This window comes from Coregonus lavaretus, assembly GCF_964263955.1.
Source record: "Coregonus lavaretus genome assembly, chromosome: 5".
Lineage (NCBI taxonomy): Eukaryota > Metazoa > Chordata > Actinopteri > Salmoniformes > Salmonidae > Coregonus > Coregonus lavaretus.
Genome location: NC_139992.1, coordinates 4846699 through 4869477, shown reverse-complemented (window position 1 = coordinate 4869477; position 22779 = coordinate 4846699). Strand labels below are relative to the sequence as shown.

Genomic DNA, 22779 nt, shown 5'->3' with positions numbered 1-22779 from the left:
TCATTATCCTATATGTCCTACAATGTACTGCATGTCATGCGACGACAGGAATACTATGCAAAACCAATTTAAGCATTCGTGAGGATCCCGTGTTGACTTGATCGTGAGGGATTTCATCATTTCCCGGCCCTTGGTTGCTGTCAACCGTAAGTTTGAAATTAATCTGGAGTAGGCAGAGTATTAGTAGGTCTACATGTGATGGGTTTTTCGGCATCTGTACTTTAATATTTATATTTTTGACTACTTTTACTTCACTACATTCCTAAAGAAAATAATATATTTTTTACTCCATACATTTTCCTTGACACCCAAAAGTACTTGTTACATTTTTAATGCTTAGCAGGACAGGAAAATGGTCCGATTTCACGCACTTATCAAGAACACATACCTAGTCATCCCTACTGCCTCTGATCGGACGGATTCACTAAACACAAATGCTTAATTTGTAAATGATGTTGGAGTGTGCCCCTGGCTATCCATAAATAAATAAATAAATAAATAAAACTGTGCTGTCTGGTTTGATGAAGCAAATATGAAATTATTTATACTTTTACTTTTGATACTTAAATATATTTTTGCAATTATATTTACTTTTGATATTTAAGTATGTTTAAACCCAAATACTTTTAGGCTTTTACTCAAGTAGTATTTTATTGGGTGACTTGCACTTTTACTTGAGTCATTTTCTATTAAGGTATCATTACTTTTAGTATGACAATTGGGTACTTTTTCCGTTAGTGGTTTACTTGAGGCCAGTGGGGGGGGGGGGGTGCCAGTTGGCTGTTAGCTCCAGTTGTACTGATAGATGGAGGGTGGGAGGCTAGTGTTGCGTGCTACTCCAGCCCTCGGAGCGCTGGATCATATGGCTCATACCCAACGTCTGCTCTCCCAGAGAATCACAGCCATCTAGTTAGCTCTGCACTGCCAGCCGGCACAGCCTGGCTTTTACCACACTGACAATCAGCCTGTAGTCTGCAGCACTACCAGGCCGAGTCTAGATGAATACACATACTGATGTTATGCAGTCTCTGAAAAAGGTAGGCGAATCGTATAGCATTTGAAATGCTTGGTTTCAACGACTTGAGCTCACTTTTATATTTGATGTAAAATAATTAAAATAAATCTAATGCTGCACTCCCTGACATGAAATTGATCGATATGGTATGACAGTCAAGGCTAGGGACGTTAACGGTTAACCGTTAGCTAGTCAATTAGCCACCGAAAATAAATTTGACTGGTCATGCTTATCGCATTTCGGTTAATTTGCACAATTTCGTGGAATTAAATTGGTGTCAGAATTTAACAAATCTCATCAGTCATAAAATAGGATCAGAATAATTATTTTCTCAGTAAATAGTAATGTACAGTGAGTTTATAGAGTTAGAAAGTAGCTTTCTTACCTCAACTATATGGCTGTCTCTAGTCCGTCAGCCACGAGCAAACGAGAGCGGAGACTCGTTGCTAGGTAACTCAGGCTGCAGGGAGCAGTAGAGGGGTGGGAAGATGCAGCTAGCAACCAAAAACGTTTCCAAGCATTTCTGTTTTACTGGTTTTCATATCAACTTTCTTTCGTTGTCCAGAAGCCAAAGGCACAATCCTAGTCATATTAGCAACCCACCCCAGTTGTTGCATATTTAGTTTTTTTTTCCTCTTTCTAAGTTTCTAACTGAGATGTTCATCTCTTGTCACATGAAACGGCTCGCATCAGTTGCCTCTTTTAGAACAGTCAGTGTTTTCCCACAAATTGCAATTTGGCAAATGTTTGAAAATGATGTATTCCATTCTCTGCTTCATGTTCTATAATATGAGATGATAGGCTCGCTATTGTCGCATGTTTTTTAAACTCATAATGAAAAATTGTCAGTTCCTTCCATGCATAGTATTGTAGCGACCCGCACAGACAGCTGTGTGTTATGTGTTAGGCTAGTAGATGGTTGTGTTGTACCTACCAGTACCCAGTGTTCGCGGGGTCTGACATGTCAATCAACCTGCTATCTGCCAATCACGGGAATGCCTGGAATGTTCTGATGCCGGGCATCCTGGCGGTTGGCGGAGTGGCGTGGAGGGGGGTTGGGCAGGGGGATGGAGCATTGGAAGTTAAGACCAGGTTTAGCCTTTGTTCTCTCTCTTTACGTCTGGGCTTCACAAGAGAAGGTCACGATTGGCTTGTGGGTTATCTTTCATTTATTTGGCGTGGGCTACGGCCAAACAGTAGCCTGTGTAAAGTTGGTTTAATAAACCGTCCATTCGTAAACTCAATCCTCTGTCTGGACAGTTGTTCTTTTATGATCTAGTCAGGTCATTACATTGGTGTCAGAAGTAAAAACGTTGATAAAAGTTAGCCAGCTAGCTAGCTGACTTCTGTGGCTAGCTACCGTAGGTGAGAACGGGGGTTGAAGATGCTTCGAGGGAATCCGAAAGTGAAGGTGGAGGTAGGGGACGATTATGGCCAAGGAGGTGCGTGTGCATGGACGTCGGGGGTTCTGGCTGAGGAGATCGCCAGGGCATCGGAGCCCAGAGGCCGCTTGAGGGAGGACGTTAGAGTGATGGCGGCTGAAGCGGGCATGAGTGCTTCGTCGACTGTGTTTCGCGCGGATTCTGGTGGGCGGACCGAAGGGGTGACGTCGACGCGGCGGGACGAGGAATCTGGGGCTCAGGATGTAAACAAACATGGCGGCGCCCAGTTCCCGGCTGCGTCCGTATCCGTTAAGACCCCGAAGTATTCCGGTAAGGCGGATTGGGAAGCTTTTCATGCTCAGTTTGAACTGTTAGCTCATTTTAGGGGGTGGTCGGATGAAGATAGGGCACTGCAGTTGGCTTTATGCCTCACGGATGAAGCTCTGGCCTGTTTGATATTGATTAGCCCCGAGGACAGACGTGATTATGGTGCTTTAGTGGGAGCACTGAGGAGGCGCTATGGACAGTGTGTACAGCCCGGGCTACTGCGCTCCGAACTGAGTAATAGACGCAGGCAGCCTGGAGAGCCTCTACGGGTGCTAGCTAATGACATTGAGAGCCTCTCTCGGCGGGCATATGCTCACATGCCCCCCTCCGTGCAGAGCGAGCTAGCACGGGACCAGTTCATACAGGCGCTCTCTCCTACGGAGCTGCGCATACAGACCCAGCTGGCTCATCCTGAGTCATTGCAGGTAGCCTTGGAGATGGCTTTGGAGAGGGAGCTGGTGTGGGCTAGGGCTTCAGCTGGGGCTTTGGTGGGGGTGCAGGGAGACAGACCCTCTGTGCGAGCTGGGGGGCAGAGCAGCCCGGAGCCGGAAAAGCCTGCATGGGTGGCTGAAATGACAGAACTCATTCGTGCTGTGTCGCTACAGGCGGCACGAAACACACGCCCTGGTCCCAGGGTCTGCTGGGGTTGTGGCCAGCCAGGCCATCTGCGCCGAGATTGCCCCATGTCCCCCAGAGCTCAGGGAAACGGCTCGGGGTCCGCATAGACCGGGTAGTGCGGACCCCTGGCTTTCTATCCCAACCACCATCTTCTTCAGGAGGAGCCCACCGGCACAGACGGGGAAGCAAGGCTCCACTTCCCCCAGAAGCAGACGAGGGCAAGCGGATGGAGCCTGTTGTTGTGGTGGGCCGGACCTGTGTTGGGGACTTTTGTCATGTCCCTGTCACTGTGGAGGGGGTGCCCTGCTCCGCCCTGGTGGACACTGGGTCCACAGTAACCCTGGTGAGGCCAGATATTGTGCCAGGTTGGACTCAGTGTGAGCCTACAACGGTGCAGCTCCGCACAGTCACAGGTGAGCTGGCACCCATGAAAGGGAAGGGAATAATGACTCTGACAGTAGGGGGCAGGACTGTGCGTCATCCTGTGTGGGTGGCGGCTGTGCAGGACCCTTGTATCCTGGGGTTGGACTTTCTTAGGAGCACAGGCTGCCAGTTAGACCTAAATAGGGGCACACTGAGCTTCCAGGGAGGGCCGGAGGTCACCATGGCCCCTAATGTCACATTCACTCAACCCAACAAACCCTTTACTCCAACAGTTAAAGCAGCAGAGACTCATGGCTGCCCCCCCTCCCCCACATCTGGGTGTGACTTTTCCCCAGCTCCCCTGTCACCTACGGCGTTGTGTTACATTCCCCCAGCTACCTCCACGACACAGCCCTCTGTGAGCCCGGGCCGCGCCCCCCCAGCCCAGCTACCCCAGATGGGAGGGGAGAGGACACTGTCTGCAGTGAGGGAGATATGGGGGAGGAACTGTGTTGGTCTTGACCCCGAGCAGCAGGAACGGTTGAGGCAGTTGCTGTTTGAATTCAGAGACAGCTTTGCGCTGAGTGAGGAAGAGGTGGGTCAGACTCATCTGGTGCAGCATGAGATCGACACAGGTGATGCTCGACCTATCAAGATGCGTCCCCGCCGTATCCCGCTGGCACGCCAGGAGGCGGCAGACAAGGCTGTGTTGGAGATGCAGCGGGCAGACTTCATTGAGCCCTCAGACAGCCATTGGGCGGCGCCAGTCATCATGGTTCCGAAGAAGGGGGGCAAGCTGAGGTTCTGTGCGGACTACAGGCGGCTGAATGAGGTAACCAGGAAGGACTCATACCCCATACCACGTATCGATGAGTCGCTGGACCTGGTTAGGGGGTCCTCCTGGTTCTCCTCACTAGACCTCCGCAGTGGCCACTGGCAGGTGCCCCTCTCCCCAGAGGCCAGAGCCAAAACTGCGTGTGTGCTGGAGAGGGTGGCTGCCGCAGGTCTGAAGCTCCACCCCGAGAAGTGCCACTTCATGAGGAGAGAGGTGTCCTTCTTGGGCCACCGAGTGGGGAAGGAGTGGATCAGCACCATGGAGGACAAGGTAGCGGCTGTCAGAGACTGGCCCACCCCCACCGACCAGCGTCAGCTGAAGAGCTTCCTGGGCCTGGCCTCGTACTACAGGAGGTTTGTACGGGGCTTCTCAAGCGTTGCTGCTCCACTGAACCGCCTGCTGCCGAAGGACAAGGCTTTCACTTGGACAGTGGAGTGTGAGGAGGCGTTCAACACCCTCAAACGTGCACTGATCGAGGCCCCCGTGCTCGCCCCCCCTGACCTCACATTGCCCTTTATCCTGGACACAGACGCGAGCAATGTGGGCATGGGTGGGGTGCTGGCCCAGGTGGGGCCAGAGGGGGAGAGAGCGGTGGCGTACTTCACAGTGGCGGCTCCTGAAAAAATTCTCAGGAGGGGCAATTTTTCTGATGATTTAGGTGACCTACACACATTTAAAAAAAGATATGTCCAGCAACAACATGAAGACAGGGGCAGCATATAAGTCAATACCAGAAGCATTTATTGACTGATCTCAAAAGTGTTGGCTTACCAGGGTTGGTGGAGCCCTCAGTTTCATCTTTGCCTCGCAAAGCTAACTCAAACACTCCGCAAAACTTCACACACTGGATTAGCCGGCTGAGGATGTGGCGGTTCTTGCTAATGTCGTAGTAAATATATTTGTTATAGTGAATATGGAATATGATATGTTGAGTAAAATGTTGTGCTAAGATCTATTTAGGTCAGGAGCTGGTTATAAGTTCTGTTCCTATCCAATAACAATGGACAAAAGGGTCCTATCTTGTCAGCCTTGTCAGCAGGTGGCCAAGGACAACACCCACGCCATAGGCCTCTCAGTTCTTCCAACTCACGAGTTCTTGCTCTGAGGACACACACACACACAAACACACACACACACACACATCATCACTGTTAAACACACACACACACACACACACACACACATCATCACTGTTAAACACACACACACACACACACACACACAAAAATCCCCTCTCTTAGGCTGAACATTTGAAGACAGAGAACCCGACTCAGAGCCAATGCAACAGTGACAGTAGCCTGCAGGGGACCTCGCCCAACTCATCAGGACCAATCAGAAGATCAGAACTACTAGATTGAACCTACTTCATTTATTGCATAAAATGTCTGCACACAATGTTTCGGGGCTCTCTTCAGATAATAATAATAATAATAATAATAATAATAATAATAATAATAATAATAATATGCCATTTAGCAGACGCTTTTATCCAAAGCGACTTACAGTCATGCGTGCATACATTTTTGTGTATGGGTGGTCCCGGGGATCGAACCCACTACCTTGGCGTTACAAGCACCATGCTCTACCAGCTGAGCTACACAAAGTGGATACTCATGGATGCGCATTGCAATTGTAAAATGTCAACACAATTGGAGACACCACGTCATTTTTGGAGACATGTTATTGACAGTAAACTATTGTAGATGCGACTGCTAACTAACTAAAACATTTTAGCTGGCTAGCTAATCATCTTAGCTAAATGTGGGGCAAACAATTCAGTTATTTACCGTTAATTTGAGGGATTGGGGTGAAAGAAATCGAGTTACATAGTGATACTTTACGATATACTGTATTGACAATATCGCAATATTTTAGCGCTAGTTGGCTGTACCTGCACCAAAACACCATTATTGTTCCTTCATAGCTTGTTCTCAATCTTTTCACATTGGGAGCCAATTTGTTTTCAGCACTTTTATTTCCATGACTGATCAAAACTCGTTCTCATGGCTTTCTGATCCCTCTGCAACAGACATATGGTGCGCAATAAAATCACAGTATCGAATCGCAATACGTATAGAATCATGAGACTCGCAATGCTGATGCATATATCTTATCGTGAGGTTCCTGGCAATTCCCAGCCCAAGTTCATTTGCCACAACAAATCTCTTCGCTAGCAAACGCGATGTCTTCTCCAAAACGGCAATGTGTCTCCAGCAATGTTTACTTTTTTGACGTTCTATGGCATCTCCACTTTCCAAGCATATATGACCACATGTAATATTTTGGTAAGTGATGCAAATAGTGAACTATGTAGGGCCAGGATGTAAAATATATGTAGCTGCAGCAATTTCTCTTATCTGATATGGTAAGTAATGGGGCTTAATTTATAGCTCCCTAAGAGTTTGACGAACGGGTCCGTGAACGCGATTCCAGATATATTTACCTCTGAATAAACTGCCTTTATTACACCATATCCACATCCAGTAAACTTGTGATTATCAACACTAACCTCATCGTTGTGGCGGCGGACAGCTAGCCTGTATCCCTCGTCATCCAGTTGAGTGAGTGGCAATGTCTTTTTTCGTTCGTACCAATTTTTGGAAAATCCTCGGGTGTAGGACTTTCCGCCTTTAGTAGAAACCTGTTGAATTATTAAATTTGGTCTGGGAGGTCCTAATTGTTTCGTTGCCAATTTATCTTAATTTGTTCGCCGACAAAAAGGAACTTCTTTCAAACAATCCACTCTTTTCTCAGTTGCGTTCATGGTTACGTAACGTATGACGAAAGCGCGTAAGTGCAAGCCCACAGACACCCATTGAGATTGTATTGAAGGCTCTGAAATTTGAAAAAAATAGATTTTACATGGGAGTCTATGACAGAAGTTCTGGGCGATTTTCAATCTGACTGAAATCGCCCCAAAAGGGGGTGGAGCCATTTGAAGCACGACTTTAGCCTGATTCGACATTTAGTGGCAGTGTGGCACTGTGGCAGATCAGACGTATAGATTACAACACTGATAACTACTGTTGCCGTGATATAATTGATTAGAAAAAAAATCCCTTCCTTTTCCCGTTTGGCAGTGCGTCGCCCATATCGCCCTATTGAACAGGCCGTCCCTGGTACTTCAGCAAAACATTTGACAAACATGAGCGCCGCTACTGTGTCACCCGGCGGGAGCTCTTGGCTGTTGTGGCTTCCGTCAAACACTTAAAGTACTATCTGGGTGGTCTGCCCTTTACTGTAAGGACTGACCACTCTGCTCTCCAGTGGCTCATGTCTTTCAGAGAGCCAGAGGGGCAGGTGGCACGCTGGTTGGAGGAGCTTCAGCCGTATTACTTCACGGTGGTGCACAGGGCAGGGGCACGCCACTCCAACGCCGACGCCATGTCCCGTCGGCCCTGTACTGCAGACGGCTGCCGCCACTGTGAACGGAGAGAGGGACGGGAGAGAGAGATGTGTGCAGAGGAGGGGGTCTGTGCCACAGTGTGTCGGGCGAGCGGGCCTGTCTGCTGTGAGCTGCAGACTGTCGACGTGGCTGAATGGGGGCAGCAGCAGGGACGGGACACAGACCTACAGCCAGTGCTACAGTGGGTAGAGGCGCAGGTGAGGCCACCATGGGAAGAGGTGACAGCGCTCTCACTCGCGACCAAAGGGTTGTGGTCAAAGTTTGAGCGACTGCGGCTGGCTGATGGCGTGTTACAGCGGGCATGGAAGGAGTCAGCTACGGGGGAGGAGAGGTGGCAGTTGGTGGTCCCAAAAGCATTGCGGGAGGCTGTGCTCCAGAGTACTCATGGGGGGGTGGGGACTGGACTCTTTGGGGTCACAAAAACACTGCGCCGCCTCCGTCAGGGCTTTTACTGGGGGCAGCACAAGAGGGATGTGGAAGACTTTTGCCGCCGCTGTGACAACTGCACAGCGAGAAAGGGCCCCCCAGGCCGCTCTCATGCTCAGCTCCAACAGTTCCCAGTGGGGACTCCCATGGAGAGGGTGGGAGTGGATGTAGTTGGGCCGTTCCCCACCACAGACAGTGGAAACCGCTGGGTGCTCACGGCCATGGACTATTTCACAAAATGGCCCGAGGCCTATGCTCTGCCTGACCAGGAGGCAGAGACCATCGTCGACGCCCTGACAGCGGGGATGTTCAGCAGGTTTGGAGCTGCAGAGTCCATCCACAGCGACCAAGGCAGAAACTTTGAGTCCCGTGTGTTCGCCACCATGTGTGAGAGGCTGGGTATGCACAAGACCCGCACTACTCCTCTCCATCCTCAAAGTGATGGCCTTGTGGAGCGCTTCAACAAAACGCTTGGACAGCAGCTGGCCATCGTCTCTTCCAAACACCAGCGTGACTGGGACAAGCACCTGCCTATGGTCCTCATGGCATGCCGCTCCGCTGTCCAAGACTCCACCTCCTGCACGCCTGCCCTCCTCATGCTGGGGAGAGAGATCCGTACCCCTGCGGAGATGGCGTTTGGTCGGTCCCTGGATAGCCCTCATGTTTCCCCGGGGCCGGAGTATGCCCGGAGACTCCAGGACCGCCTGGAGACAGCCCACACCTTCGCCAGAGAGCAGCTGCTGAATGCAGGTGTGAGGCAGAAGAGGAACTATGACGTGCACACCCGGGGAAGGCACTTTGTGGCTGGGGAGCTGGTCTGGGTCTACAGCCCGCTAAGGAAAAAAGGCAGATGCCCCAAGTTGGACAGTCACTGGGTGGGACCCTGCAGTGTCCTGGAGAGGGTAGGGGAGGTTGTTTACCGGGTGCAGCTTCCTCCCAGGGGGAGAAAGGTGACACTGCACCGGGACAGGTTAGCCCCATATAGAGGGGCCTCTTCTCCCCAAACCCCAGGAACCCCCACAATTCCCCTCTCTGGCAATGACATTCTCCAGGCACCCACCCCCAGGTGCCGCAGACAAGGCTCCAGACAGCCCACTCCCCCTGTGTCACCGCGTGGTTCCCCAGAGCCACGGACTGTATTACCCGTTCCCGCTTCCTTGTCCCCCATGTCCTTGCCTTCATCCCCTGGTTCCCAGATGGGCACTCTGCGGCCATCACAGCCACGCAGGCAAAGGAGACCTCCGGGTCGCTTCAGAGACTTTGTTTGTTCCCTCGGGGACGAGGGACTTTGTGGTGGGGGGGCTGTGTAGCGACCCGCACAGACAGCTGTGTGTTATGTGTTAGGCTAGTAGATAGTTGTGTTGTACCTACCAGTACCCAGTGTTCGCGGGGTCTGACATGTCAATCAACCTGCTATCTGCCAATCACGGGAATGCCTGGAATGTTCTGATGCCGGGCATCCTGGCGGTTGGCGGAGTGGCGTGGAGGGGGGTTGGGCAGGGGGATGGAGCATTGGAAGTTAAGACCAGGTTTAGCCTTTGTTCTCTCTCTTTACGTCTGGGCTTCACAAGAGAAGGTCACGATTGGCTTGTGGGTTATCTTTCATTTATTTGGCGTGGGCTACGGCCAAACAGTAGCCTGTGTAAAGTTGGTTTAATAAACCGTCCATTCGTAAACTCAATCCTCTGTCTGGACAGTTGTTCTTTTGTGATCTAGTCAGGTCATTACAGTATTTTCTGTTGGTCACATAATTTTACTGTTTGGAACCAATTTAACCATTTATTAACCGGTTTTAGTCGGTAACAAAATTGACCGAAATTTGCATCCCAAGTCAAGGCCATATCAAAATTGGTTGCACAGACTGACAAAATCACCTGCCAAGACCGAATATTTAAATCTTTCAATGATTCCTGCTAAAACCGTTATACAATCAGAACCATTATAGAGAGGAGGAGATGTTAGTGTCAGTCGGTGATTTAATTGGAAATTGTGTTCGGTTGGGCTAGTTCTATGTAATTACTCAGTCGTAGGCCTAGTCTTTCTAAAAATGGATGAAATGTTCTCTTTTGCACATGACAGCGGTACCTCAGGCTCATCTAGTCTGTCTGAGCTGCAGACAGAGGCCTGTGGCCATACTTAGTCATCCACACACCGCTCTGGCCTACATGATCACCCCTCTACAAGGGGGAATTCACAGCCGCAGCAGACAGCCATGCACAGCCATTTAGAACAAAAAATGGTCACTCAGGCAGATTCGCCTTATGTTGCAGTCAACAGAGGTTGCAATTTGGTTCATTTATATATTATTCAGATACACTACAGTCAAGTTCTTCCACTCCGATCTCGACAAACCATTTCTGTATGGACCTCGCTTTGTGCACAGGGGCATTGTCATGCTGAAACAGGAAAGGGCCTTCCCCAAACTGTTGCCACAATGTTGGAATGTCACTGTCATTGTATGCTGTAGACTTAAGATTTCCCTTCTCTGGAACTTATGGGCCCGAACGATGAAAAACAGTCCCAGACCAATATTCCTCATCCACCAAACTTTACAGTTGACACTATGCCAGATGGTGAAGCGTGATTCATCATTCCAGAGAACGCGTTACCACTGCTCCAGAGTCCAATAGCGGCAAGCTTTACACCACTCCAGCCGACACTTGGCATTGCGCATGGTGATCTTAGGCTTGTGTGCGGCTGCTCGGCCATGGAAACCCATTTCATGAAGCTCCCCATTAACAGTTATTGTGCTGACGTTGCTTCCAGAGGCAGTTTGGAACTCTGTAGTGAGTGTTGCAAACGAGGACAGACAATCTTAACACGCTACGTGCTTCAGCACTCGGGTGTCCCGTTCTGTGAGCTTGTGTGGCCTACCACTTCGAGGCTGAGCCGTTGTTGCTCCTAGACGTTTCCACTTCACAATAACAGCACTTACAGTTGACCGGGGAAGCTCTAGCAGGGCAGAAATTTGACGAACTGACTTGTTGGAAAGGTGGAATCGTATGACGGTGCAATGTTGAAAGTCACTGAGCTCTTCAGGAAGGCCATTCTATTGCCAATGTTTGTCTATGGAGATTGCATGGCTGTGTACTGTCAGCAACGTGTGTGGCTGAAATGGCCAAACCCACAAATTTGAAGGGGTGTCCACATACTTTTCTATATATAGTGTATTTCCCCCCTGACTTCCAACCTTTGGTATAAAAGTTTTCTTCTGCAGAGTTGGTCATGTAGTATTTATATTTGTGCCTGACCCTTATTTGAGTGCATGTGCTACTTTCTAATCTCTTGGGTATTGTTCACTACAGTGCCTAGTGAAAGTCTACACACGCCCTGCACAGTCTTCACATTCTTCTGCCTTAAAATTAAATCTAAAAAGGGATTCAATTAGATTATTATTTTTACTGATCTACACAATCTACTCCACGTTATCAAAGTGAAAAAAAATATATATAACATTTCCCAATTAATAATTAATAAAATATGAAGATGTATTGATTGCGTATGTCTTCACACCTTAGAGTTAATATACCTTTGGCAGCCATTACAGCTGGTAATCATTTTTAATACGCGTCTACCAACCTTGCACAACACAGATCCATTGATTTTTGTCATAATTGCTCAAGCTCAGTAAATTTGGTTGAGAATCATTGTTGGGCAGAAATATTCTAAACTTGTCTCTGATTTTTTTCAAGCAGATTTAAGTCAGGACTGAGACTGAACCATTCAGAAACACTCAACATCTCTTGGAAAGCCGTTCTTTTTGCGTTTTAAAATGTGTGTAATTGTCCCAGGGGGAGAAGAGGAGTTTTCTCCCATGTTGACAGCTCAGTGCAGGGCCCATTTACTTCTGCCCCACATACTGTTGCGTTATGGTTTACATATGAAATGCTCTGATCCCATACTGAGGATATGAGCTGGTTAGTAGGTTATGTCAAGCTGCTGAAGAGATTCAGGCCAGCGAGGCTGGGGAGGAGCCAAACGGGTTTATGGATCATATGGAGGAAGAAGGAGGAGCCAAACGGGTTTATGGATCATATGGAGGAAGAAGAAGGAGCCAAACGGGTTTATGGATCATATGGAGGAAGAAGGAGGAGCCAAACTGGTTTATGGATCATATGGAGGAAGAAGGAGGAGCCAAACTGGTTTATGGATCATATGGAGGAAGAAGGAGGAGCCAAACGGGTTTATGGATCATATGGAGGAAGGAGGAGGAGCCAAACTGGTTTATGGATCATATGGAGGAAGAAGGAGGAGCCAAACTGGTTTATGGATCATATGGAGGAAGGAGGAGGAGCCAAACGGGTTTATGGATCATATGGAGGAAGAAGGAGGAGCCAAACTGGTTTATGGATCATATGGAGGAAGGAGGAGGAGTCTGAATGGTCTTTTTTAGTGTTTCATGTGTTTCAGTGTATGCTGCATATCACACTACATAGACTCTTATGGCTAACCATCCAGTTGTATTTCTTTGACCTGGGGCTATTCTGCTTTAGAAATGTTGTATTATGCCCTCTCTCTCAAGGTTATCAAGTCTGCTGTTAGAATGTGTAGGCCTAAACTGTCCTGAAACGCCAGGGTTGTGCTTTCGATTCCCACGGGGGACCAGTACGAAAAAACGTATGAAAATGTATGCACTCACTACTGTAAGTCACTCTGGATAAGAGCGTCTGCTAAATGACAAAAATGTTTAATGTGCTGCATTATTGAACTGCACTTGTTCCAGGCATCACTAGGCGGTTATGGCTTCAGACCTTAAGTGACCTAACTTTCCACCATTTTGATATGATCCCTGATGCAGCCAGATGTGCTGTGCTGTGATTGGCTCCCCGGGGGAAGGAATTGCTGAAGTGTTTAGCTTCTTTTTTAATATGAATTATGATGAAAGTATTAAATGAGATGTTAGCGCTGTCTTGATTTTATGAGATTTAATTTCCTCTTCCACTCTATTCCAGTATGATACTAAACAGTACATGTTGATCTGTTTTAATAAAGACTCGCCATGATTTATGATTAAGGCATTCTCTCTTTAATTTCAGGATGCAAAATTATGGATTATTATGGAATATTTAGGAGGAGGATCAGCTCTTGATTTGGTAAGTTTCTCTATAATACAATTTAGTAAACTCCTTGGTAAGATTGCGTTGATGTAACACAGGCCTAACCCAAAAGGCATCTTTACATTTCAGTCAAGGTTCAGTAGGACGCTTTGTTCCAGCCTGCTTTCTCTTTTAGTTGGAGCCGGGTGCCTTGGACGAAACTCAGATTGCCACAATTCTCAGAGAGATCCTGAGGGGACTTGAGTACCTGCACTCTGAAAAGAAAATCCACCGAGATATTAAAGGTACTGTTCAGAGCACTCTATGGCCATACAATGCAGCATGAATCGCCAACTGACTATCTTGTTTAACTGGCCACCATGGTGAATCTCATAGTTTGTGTTATTGCCTCCAGCCGCTAACGTGTTGCTATCGGAGCAAGGAGACGTGAAGCTGGCAGACTTTGGAGTGGCGGGGCAGTTAACGGACACCCAGATCAAGAGGAACACATTCGTGGGCACTCCGTTCTGGATGGCACCTGAAGTCATAAAACAGTCTGCGTATGACTCAAAGGTCAGAAAAACCACAAGCTCTCTTTCAGGTTCTAGGTTATATATCTTTCAGGTTCCAGGTTATGTCTCTTTCAGGTTCTAGGTTAAGTCTCTTTCAGGTTCTAGGTTATGTCTCTTTCAGGTTCCAGGTTAAGTCTCTTTCAGGTTCCAGGTTAAGTCTCTTTCAGGTTCCAGGTTAAGTCTCTTTCAGGTTCCAGGTTAAGTCTCTTTCAGGTTCCAGGTTATGTCTCTTTCAGGTTCCAGGTTATGTCTCTTTCAGGTTCCAGGTTATGTCTCTTTCAGGTTCCAGGTTGTCTCTTTCAGGTTCCAGGTTATGTCTCTTTCAGGTTCCAGGTTAAGTCTCTTTCAGGTTCCAGGTTATGTCTCGTTCAGGTTCCAGGTTGTCTCGTTCAGGTTCCAGGTTAAGATGACATATCTGTTCATAGGTTCATGCACGTGTTATAATGTGTCATAGGAAACGTGGGGAATTGTCAACAAAATGTTTAATTCGAACTCTGTGTTTTCATAATGGGGATCCTAATAAATCAAATCAAATAGTTGTCCAATAAACTTTGTTTTTCCTGGCTCTAAATTCTGCTGTGTAGAGAGAGTAGAGACATTGCAGAGGTAGCTTCAGCTCTGTGACCTGCTGTGATCACACTACAAGCCAGTGCACACAGATGGAAATGTCACCAGACACATTAGGAACGACCACAACATGTGAATCACCATGCGGCAAACCAGAGCCACCACACTGACTCACCCTGGGTTGACGGTAGTTCCATAAATGACCTACTACAGGCTCGGGTGATATAGGCCTTCTAAGTGGGGCCTTTCTAGTGGCTGTGAATGTTGTTACTATCTAATGTGTGAATATAAAATGGCACCCTCCATCTTTTGAATAGAAATCTCTAGTCAAGTTTCAAGAAGTGTTATTTATCATCATCGTTCATTCTGTGAATCATGCTATCTGTATATCCTTTGCATCACAAACCGTCCCTATTGATATTTGCTATGACGTTTGAAGTCCGTTGATGAATTTGTTCTAAAGTCTTTCTCAAAAAGTGTTTCCTTTTTCTTGTTGTTGCGTCGCAGGCGGATATCTGGTCTCTGGGCATAACGGCCATAGAGCTGGCCAAAGGAGAGCCGCCCCACTCAGAGCTCCACCCTATGAAGGTCTTATTCCTCATCCCAAAGAACAACCCGCCCACCCTGGAAGGAAACTACTGCAAACCCCTCAAAGAATTCATAGAAGCCTGTTTGAACAAAGAGCCCAGCTTTGTAAGTGGTGTTTGGGGAGCAATTGAGCTCAAATTTGCATTTTGTTAACTAGTGGTTAAGAGCGTTGGGCCAGTAATCGAAAGGTCGCTGGTTCGAATCCCCGGACCGACTAGGTGAAAAATCTGTCGACGTGCCCTTGAGCAAGGCACTTAACCCTAATTGCTCCTGTAAGTTGCTCTGGATAAGAGCAGGTGCTAAATGACAAAAATGTAGAAAGTCAACCCTCTCTGCACATTAGACAACACATCCAATATATACGTCTTCTTGGCGTGCTCCTCCTTAGAGGCCAACTGCCAAAGAACTGCTGAAACACAAGCTGATCATCCGGCACGCCAAGAAGACGTCCTACCTTTCAGAGCTGGTGGAGAAGTACAGGAAGTGGAAAGCAGAGCAGTCTCGGGAGGAATCCAGCGACGATGAGTCGGACTCGTAAGTCATTATCATTTGATCCATTCGTCTGTCCTTTAATGTTATTTTGCCGATCTGGTTGTTAACCAGATTGTTTATTGGGACAGTTCACTAATATGCTTCAGACTGTGTTTCCATGTGAGGTTGTCTAAAGGTGGTCTCTATGTCTTGTCAGGGAACAAGATGGCCAGGCGTCTGGAGTGAACGACTCTGGGAACGATAACTGGATCTTCAACACCATCAGGGAGAAGGACCCCAAGAAGTTCCTGAATGGAGCCGCCCAGTCTGATGAGCTGGAGGGGAACAAGGTAAGATGGCACCTGTTGAAATAACAATATAACAACACAATCGTCAGTCATATGAAAGGGGATTCAAGAGAAACATGCAACTTAGTTTGTCATGGTATGAAAAAATGTATGCACTCACTAACTGCAAGTCGCTCTGGATAAGAGTGCCTGCTAAATGACTAAAATGTAATGTAAATGTAATGGTTATCCTCACCCCAAATGCTGATTTAACTGAGTGTGTATTTATAGCATAGTGTATATTCATACCATTGTGTATATTTATACCGTATTATAAACTGGTTGGTTCCAGCCCTGAATGCTGATTGGCTGAAAGTCGTGTTATATCAGACCGTATACCATGGGTATGACCCAATTTTTTATTTTTACTTCTCTAATTACATTGGTAACCAATGGCCAATATACCACGGCTAAGGGCTGTGTCCAGGCACTCCACGTTGCGTCGTGCGCAAGAACATCGGCCGTATACCACACCTCCTCGGGCGTTATTGCTTAATTATACCATGGCATTGTTGAATACTTGTTTCTGATTGGCTTGAAGGGCATTCTATAGCGTGCATTATTTCCTTATAACGCACGGTATAAAGCAAAAGTCGAATTTAAAACATTGGCATTGTTGAATTTTAGCTAGGACTGGTTAGCTAAACTAGCAAGTCTGTTTGTTTGGTTACCACGGCAACCAATGTAGCTTGCTAGCTATGTCAGTGGATGTTGAACACATTTCTACTGGCAAATATGGTAAATTATAGCCATGGTATAAAATAGATGATCTACTCAGGGCTCTATGCGTTCTCTGGAAAATAATGCAACTCCGTGGAAGGTCAGTTCTACTCCGCTGGAATGTCTTCACTATTATTCTACAATGTAGAAAATTCTAAAAATAAAGAAAAACCCTTGAATGAGTCGGCGTCTCAACTTTTGACTGGTAGTATATATTTATACCATAGTGTACAGTGCATTCGGAAAGTATTCAGACCCCTTGACTTTTTCCACATTTTGTTACATTACAGCCTTATTCTAAAATTGATTAAATAAATAAAAATCCTCATCAATCTATACACATGAATATTTTACAAAATGTATAAAAGTTTCAAAACAGATACCTTATTCACATAAATATTCAGACCCTTTGCTAAGAGACTCAATGTTGCTCAGGTGCATCCTGTTTCCAATGATTGGACATGATTTGGAAAGGCACACACATGTCTATATAAGGTCCCACAGTTGACAGTGCATGTCGGAGCAAAAACCAAGCCATGAGGTCGAAGGAATTGTCCGTAGAGTTCCGAGACAGGATTGTGTTGAGGCACAGATCTGGGGAAGGGTACCCAAAAATGTCTGCAGCATTGAAGGTCCCCAAGAACACAGTGGCCTCCATCGTTGTTAAATGGAAGAAGTTTGGAACCACCAAGACTCTTCCTAGAGCTGGCCACCCGGCCAAACTGAGCGATCGGGGGAGAAGGGCCTTGGTCAGGGAGGTGACGAAGAACCCGAAGGTCACTCTGACATAGCTCCAGAGTTCCTCTGTGGAGATGGGAGAACCTTCCAGAAGGACAACCATCTCTGCAGGGCAGGCAGACAATTCCTTTTACCTTAATGGCTTGGTTTTTGCTCTGACATACACTGTCAACTGTGGGACCTTTTTATATAGACAGGTGTGTGCCTTCCAATCAATTGAATTTTCCACAAGTGGACTCCAATCAAGTTGTAGAAACATCTAAAGGATGATCAATGGAAACAGGATGCACCTGAGCTCAATTTTGAGTCTCCTAGCAAAGGGTGTGAATACTTATGTAAATAAGGTATCTCTGTTTTTATTTTTAATACAATTGCAAAAATTTCAAAAAAACTATTTTTGCTTTGTCATTATGGGGTATTGTGTTTATATTGATGAAAAAAAAATATTTATATATTTAATCAATTTTAGAATAATGCTGAAACGTAACAAAATGTGGAAAAACTCAAGGAGCTGAATACTTTCCGAATGCACTGTATACCATAGTGTATATTTATACCGTTGGCGCAAAATGGTTTTGTTACAGTCTAATGCTGTGTAAATTCTTGAGTTGAAGAATACAATTCAACTGATAATTTACCACAGCTGTCTAATAACCTCTTTACATACTGTACCACTCAGAGGAGCTCGTTATCTTTAGGGCACTAAAAGCCTAGCCAGGTGGAAATCTAGTTTCTTCTGTTTAGGCTTTAAAGATCTTATCACTCCACTGTCTTAGAAACATTGGCTTGTGAGAACTGGTTAGAACCTGTTCTTGTTTGTACTATTCATCTAAGGAAGTGGAGCCAATTACCCCTTATCTCTTTCAAAAGCTTATCTCCCCCTATTAGGGGTAAACAGCTCTTTGTGTAGATGACGTAAACTCAGCAAAAAAAGACCCTTTCTTTCAAAGATAATTTGTAAAAATCAAAATTAACTTCACAGATCTTCATTGTAAAGGGTTTAAACACTGTTTCCCATGCTTGTTCAATGAACCATAAACAATTAATGAACATGCACCTGTGGAACGGTCGTTAAGACACTAACAGCTTACAGACGGTAGGCAATGAAGGTCACAGTTGTGAAAACTCAGGACACTAAAGAGGCCTTTCTACTGACTCTGAAGAACACTAAAAGAAAGATGCCCAGGGTCCCTGCTCATCTGCGTGAACGTGCCTTAGGCATGCTGCAAGGAGGCATGAGGACTGCAGATGTTGCCAGGGCAATTAATTGCAACGACCGTACTGTGAGACGCCTAAGACGGCGCTACAGCTGATCGTCCTCGCAGTGGCAGACCATGTGTAACAACACCTGCACAGGATCGGTACATCCGAACATCACACCTGCGGAACAGGTACAGGATGGCAACAACAACTGTCAGAGTTACACCAGGAACGCACAATCCCTCCATCAGTGCTCAGACTGTCCGCAATAGGCTGAGAGAGGCTGGACTGAGGGCTTGTAGGCCTGTTGTAAAGCAGGTCCTCACCAGACATCACCGGCAACAACGTCGCCTATGAGCACAAACCCACCATCGCTGGACCAGACAGGACTGGCAAAAAGTGCTCTTCACTGACGAGTCGCGGTTTTGTCTCTCATTTCTGTGGAACTTGTTCAGTTTATGTCTCAGTTGTTGAATCTTGTTATATTCATACAAATATTTACACATGTTAAGTTTGCTGAAAATAAACGCAGTTGACAGTGAGAGGATGTTTACTTTTTTGCTGAGTTTATATAAAGACTGTGTGACTTGTAAATAATCAAGTTCCTCCCCGGTATATCCGGAGAGTTTTAACTTTCTTCCATTTGCTTGAATAAACTCTTAAAAACTGGAAAATGAGCTCTGCCTGATCCTTGGAACTAGTTTTTCCTCAACAATACCAAAGTGCATATTTATACCATAGTGTATTGAGAAAGATCATTTGAAAAATACAATTTTATTGAGTAAATGTATTTTTGTTTATTTTCATTTTGATAACAGTAAAATGAAAATGTAATGAATTAAAAGTTATTTGTTGATGTAAAAATCTAAATGTATCCCCAAAAGGTCTGTGGGGAAACAATGGGGTCCCCAAAAGGTCTGCGGGGAAACAATGGGGTCCACGCGGGAAAGTTTGAATACCACTGCCATAGTGTATTTTTACCATAGTGTGTATTTTTACCATAGTTTATATTCATACCATAGTGTATACAGTATTTATACCACAGTGTACACTGAGTGTACAAAACATTGAGAACACCTTCCTAATACTGAGTTTGCCCTCAGAACAGCCTTAATTCGTCGGGGCATGGACTCTACAAGGTGTCGAAAACATTCCACAGGGATGCTGGCTCATGTTGACTCCAATGCTTCCCACAGTTGTGTCAAGTTGGCTGGATGTCCTTTGGGTGGCGGACCATTTCTGTGCGCGTGGCACCTACTACCATACCCCGTTCAAATGCACTTACATATTTTGTCTTGCCCATTCACCCCCCTGAATCCTTGTCTCAAGGCTTTAAAATCCTTCTTTAACCTGTCTCCTCTGCTTCATCTACACTGATTTTTGAAGAAGATTTAACAAATCACATCAATAAGGGATCATAGCTTTCACCTGGATTCACCTGGTCAGTCTGTCATGGAAAGAGCAGGTGTTTTTAATGTTTTGTATACCATAGTGTATATATGTATACCATAGTGTATATATGTATACCATAGTGTATATATGTATACCATAGTGTATATATTTATACCGCATGCTTTCTCCTGTCAGTTTTCATATACATCATGATCTAACCAAACACAGAGTGGTGGTTTCTGGGCATTCTCTGTTTAATACGCTGACCTTCACTCTTCAGCTGTTTTCAGGTCTTGCACTGAGCCATCAGAATGATTAATTCTATACTTTCTTTATTAGGTGCAAGACAATCCAAAGAGGCCTTTGTCACAGAGCTGGTGCACTGTCATTTCACCTTTGTTTGCTGAGGTAAGAATGTATTTGGGCTCATTTCAACTACATCTTCTGACATCTTGTTACGTTACCATTTCTCTTTTTTATCTAAAGATATATAACGGTGAATCTCAGTCAAGTTAAATGATTCCGGGTCAAACTGTTCTGATATGTGTTGCCCTTATTGAAGCTACTGCTGCACGCTTTAAGATAAACTGTGTCTCTCCTTCCCTTACAGTTAAAAGAGAACCAGGTTGAGGCAACCAATGGCAAGCCAGAGGCTGTGGACGAGCTGAGGGAGGCCGTTTTCCTGTCAGAAGAGTCCTGTCCTGGTATCTCTGACGCCCTGGTGTCTGAGCTAGTGCACAGACTACAGAGGTAATGGCAATAGCATCAACACCTCCGTCATTTGATTACATTTGATTAAATGTTTCTGCTCATACGTTTTCATTTTATTCCAACATTTGGGTGCAGACCTATAATCTAGTGTTGTTTCTCACACCTCCATCCCAAGCTAAATCTTCCCACTGTTCATTCCTCCTTTGCTCTTGCAGGTTTTCTCTACCCAGGGCCTCCTCCTCCCCACACACCTCCCACCCTTAGCAGCAGTCTGTCAGGCCATAGCCTCTGACATCAACAGCCAAGATGAAGTCTCCCAGGAAGTTCTGCCGTCACTCATTCATTCACCTAAAGCAAAACCTCAGCCCACTTTATCTCTACTTGTCCGGGCTAACATATTGTCACTTTGCGGACAGTCGCTGGCCAGTTGGTCAGCTGCCACCTTGACTGCCAACTGCTGTAAGACCTCTTGGGCTCAATACCTCAAACATGAATGCAGGACCATTGACTCAAAAGGTTGGTGTGGCTTATTCCAAAAGGTCCTGAAGCCTTTCAGAGAGGATCTAACTTTGTGAGTATGGTTGTGTGTGTGTGGTTGTGTGTGTGTGTGTGTATGTGTGGTTTTGTGTGTGTGTGTGTGCATGTGAGCCTCTCCCTTGAGATCCTGTGAAATGTGCGGTGGAGATTGAAGCATTCTTTTGAAAACTCAGGTATCCCGCTTTAAGTGGATGGGGTCCTCTGGGAGATTGAGAGATCTGTTGGGTGGCTGTACAAACTTGTAAATAGGCAAACATTTTCAGATATTGAGAAATAATGGAGTGTACGTAAAGGAATCGCTGTGTACAAATGGCCAAATGCTTCTGTAGAGATATTCTGTAAGAAAGGGTCAATATTTAAAGAGAGACGTAAATGGCCATAACTGAGATTGCCTTGCCTTTATTACTTCTTCTTTTGTATTTCAGTCTTGGATTTCCTCGTTTTAATACATTATCTTGGATTTCCTCTTGTTTTAATACATTATCTTGGATTCCCTCTTGTTTAAATACATTATCTTGGATTTCCTCTCGTTTTAATACGTTATCTTGGATTCCCTCTTGTTTAAATAATACATTTTTCAAGGACACAGCCATTCAATGACAATTGCTTCCCTCTGTTCTGTTTCTATGTTGATTGATACTTTGGCTACCTATGTTTCTTTTGAAATGCTTGTTTACCTTTTGGTGTCACACTCCATGATATGGCTGTTGTTGCAATGCAGTGGGGACCATAGAAACAAAACCCTTTCCAGCTGGACCACGTCTAACCCTCTCCAGTCTGCGCACTGGGTTCTATGTTCCCAGACCACATGGTTTCATGACAAGATGGCTGTTTGGATTGTTCCTCTGTCCATCACCTGTGTAAAGATGAGTGCTTCTATTCTATTGAAGGTTCACCCTTCCTCCTTTTTACATAGCAGTAAATTCAACTACATCATCCACAACAGACACGTCTTCCTGGGAACTGCAGTGGTACAATCTATTCCCAACACCTTGAATTGCACTTAAGAAAATAAATGCCTTTAATTGTAGACAAAGTAGCCATAAGACCGTAGCATGATCATTGTTGGATAGGCATATGTCATGCTACATAACACAACTGTCCACCTGAAGCAGCACAGCTTGGAATACAGTATAACAGATCACTGTAAATGTGATTAAAGTAGCAGAAAGCCATTAGGAAGCATACCGCACTTCCATGCTGCTACTGACCCAGTGGAGTTTTAAATGAATGTGCATGAAAGATGACTTGAATTGAGCCGCAAAGTATGCATTGTAGCATGCATGTTAACATGATGTCCTGGACCTCGAGTGTTAAAATCAGCCTTGGCATCTTTGTCGAGAGTGGGATGCGGAGAGTGGGATGCGGAGAGTGGGATGCGGAGAGTGGGATGCAGAGAGTGGGATGCAGAGAGTGGGATGCAGAGAGTGGGATGCAGAGAGTGGGATGCCGAGTCACAGCTTTAAAAGTATTTGAGACAAACGTTACATTTTTTGGGGGCCAAGTCGACTTTTATTGTAATTGATAG

At 45.9% G+C, this 22779-nt stretch overlaps 1 protein-coding gene across 1 annotated transcript in view; it reads left to right on the top strand.

The window, feature by feature from the left end:
* LOC311130074 (serine/threonine-protein kinase 24-like) overlaps positions 1 to 21629 on the top strand; it is a 29766-nt gene extending 8137 nt beyond the window's left edge. Inside the window, exons 3-11 of the mRNA XM_084162728.1 lie at positions 13409 to 13465; positions 13605 to 13713; positions 13824 to 13981; positions 15055 to 15240; positions 15524 to 15669; positions 15824 to 15956; positions 20343 to 20411; positions 20614 to 20753; positions 20930 to 21629. Of these exons, the coding sequence (XP_084018854.1) occupies positions 13409 to 13465; positions 13605 to 13713; positions 13824 to 13981; positions 15055 to 15240; positions 15524 to 15669; positions 15824 to 15956; positions 20343 to 20411; positions 20614 to 20753; positions 20930 to 20978 (1047 nt within the window). The 3' untranslated portion in view covers positions 20979 to 21629. The remainder of the gene's footprint in view (positions 1 to 13408; positions 13466 to 13604; positions 13714 to 13823; positions 13982 to 15054; positions 15241 to 15523; positions 15670 to 15823; positions 15957 to 20342; positions 20412 to 20613; positions 20754 to 20929) is intronic.
* Positions 21630 to 22779: the final 1150 nt, after the last annotated feature.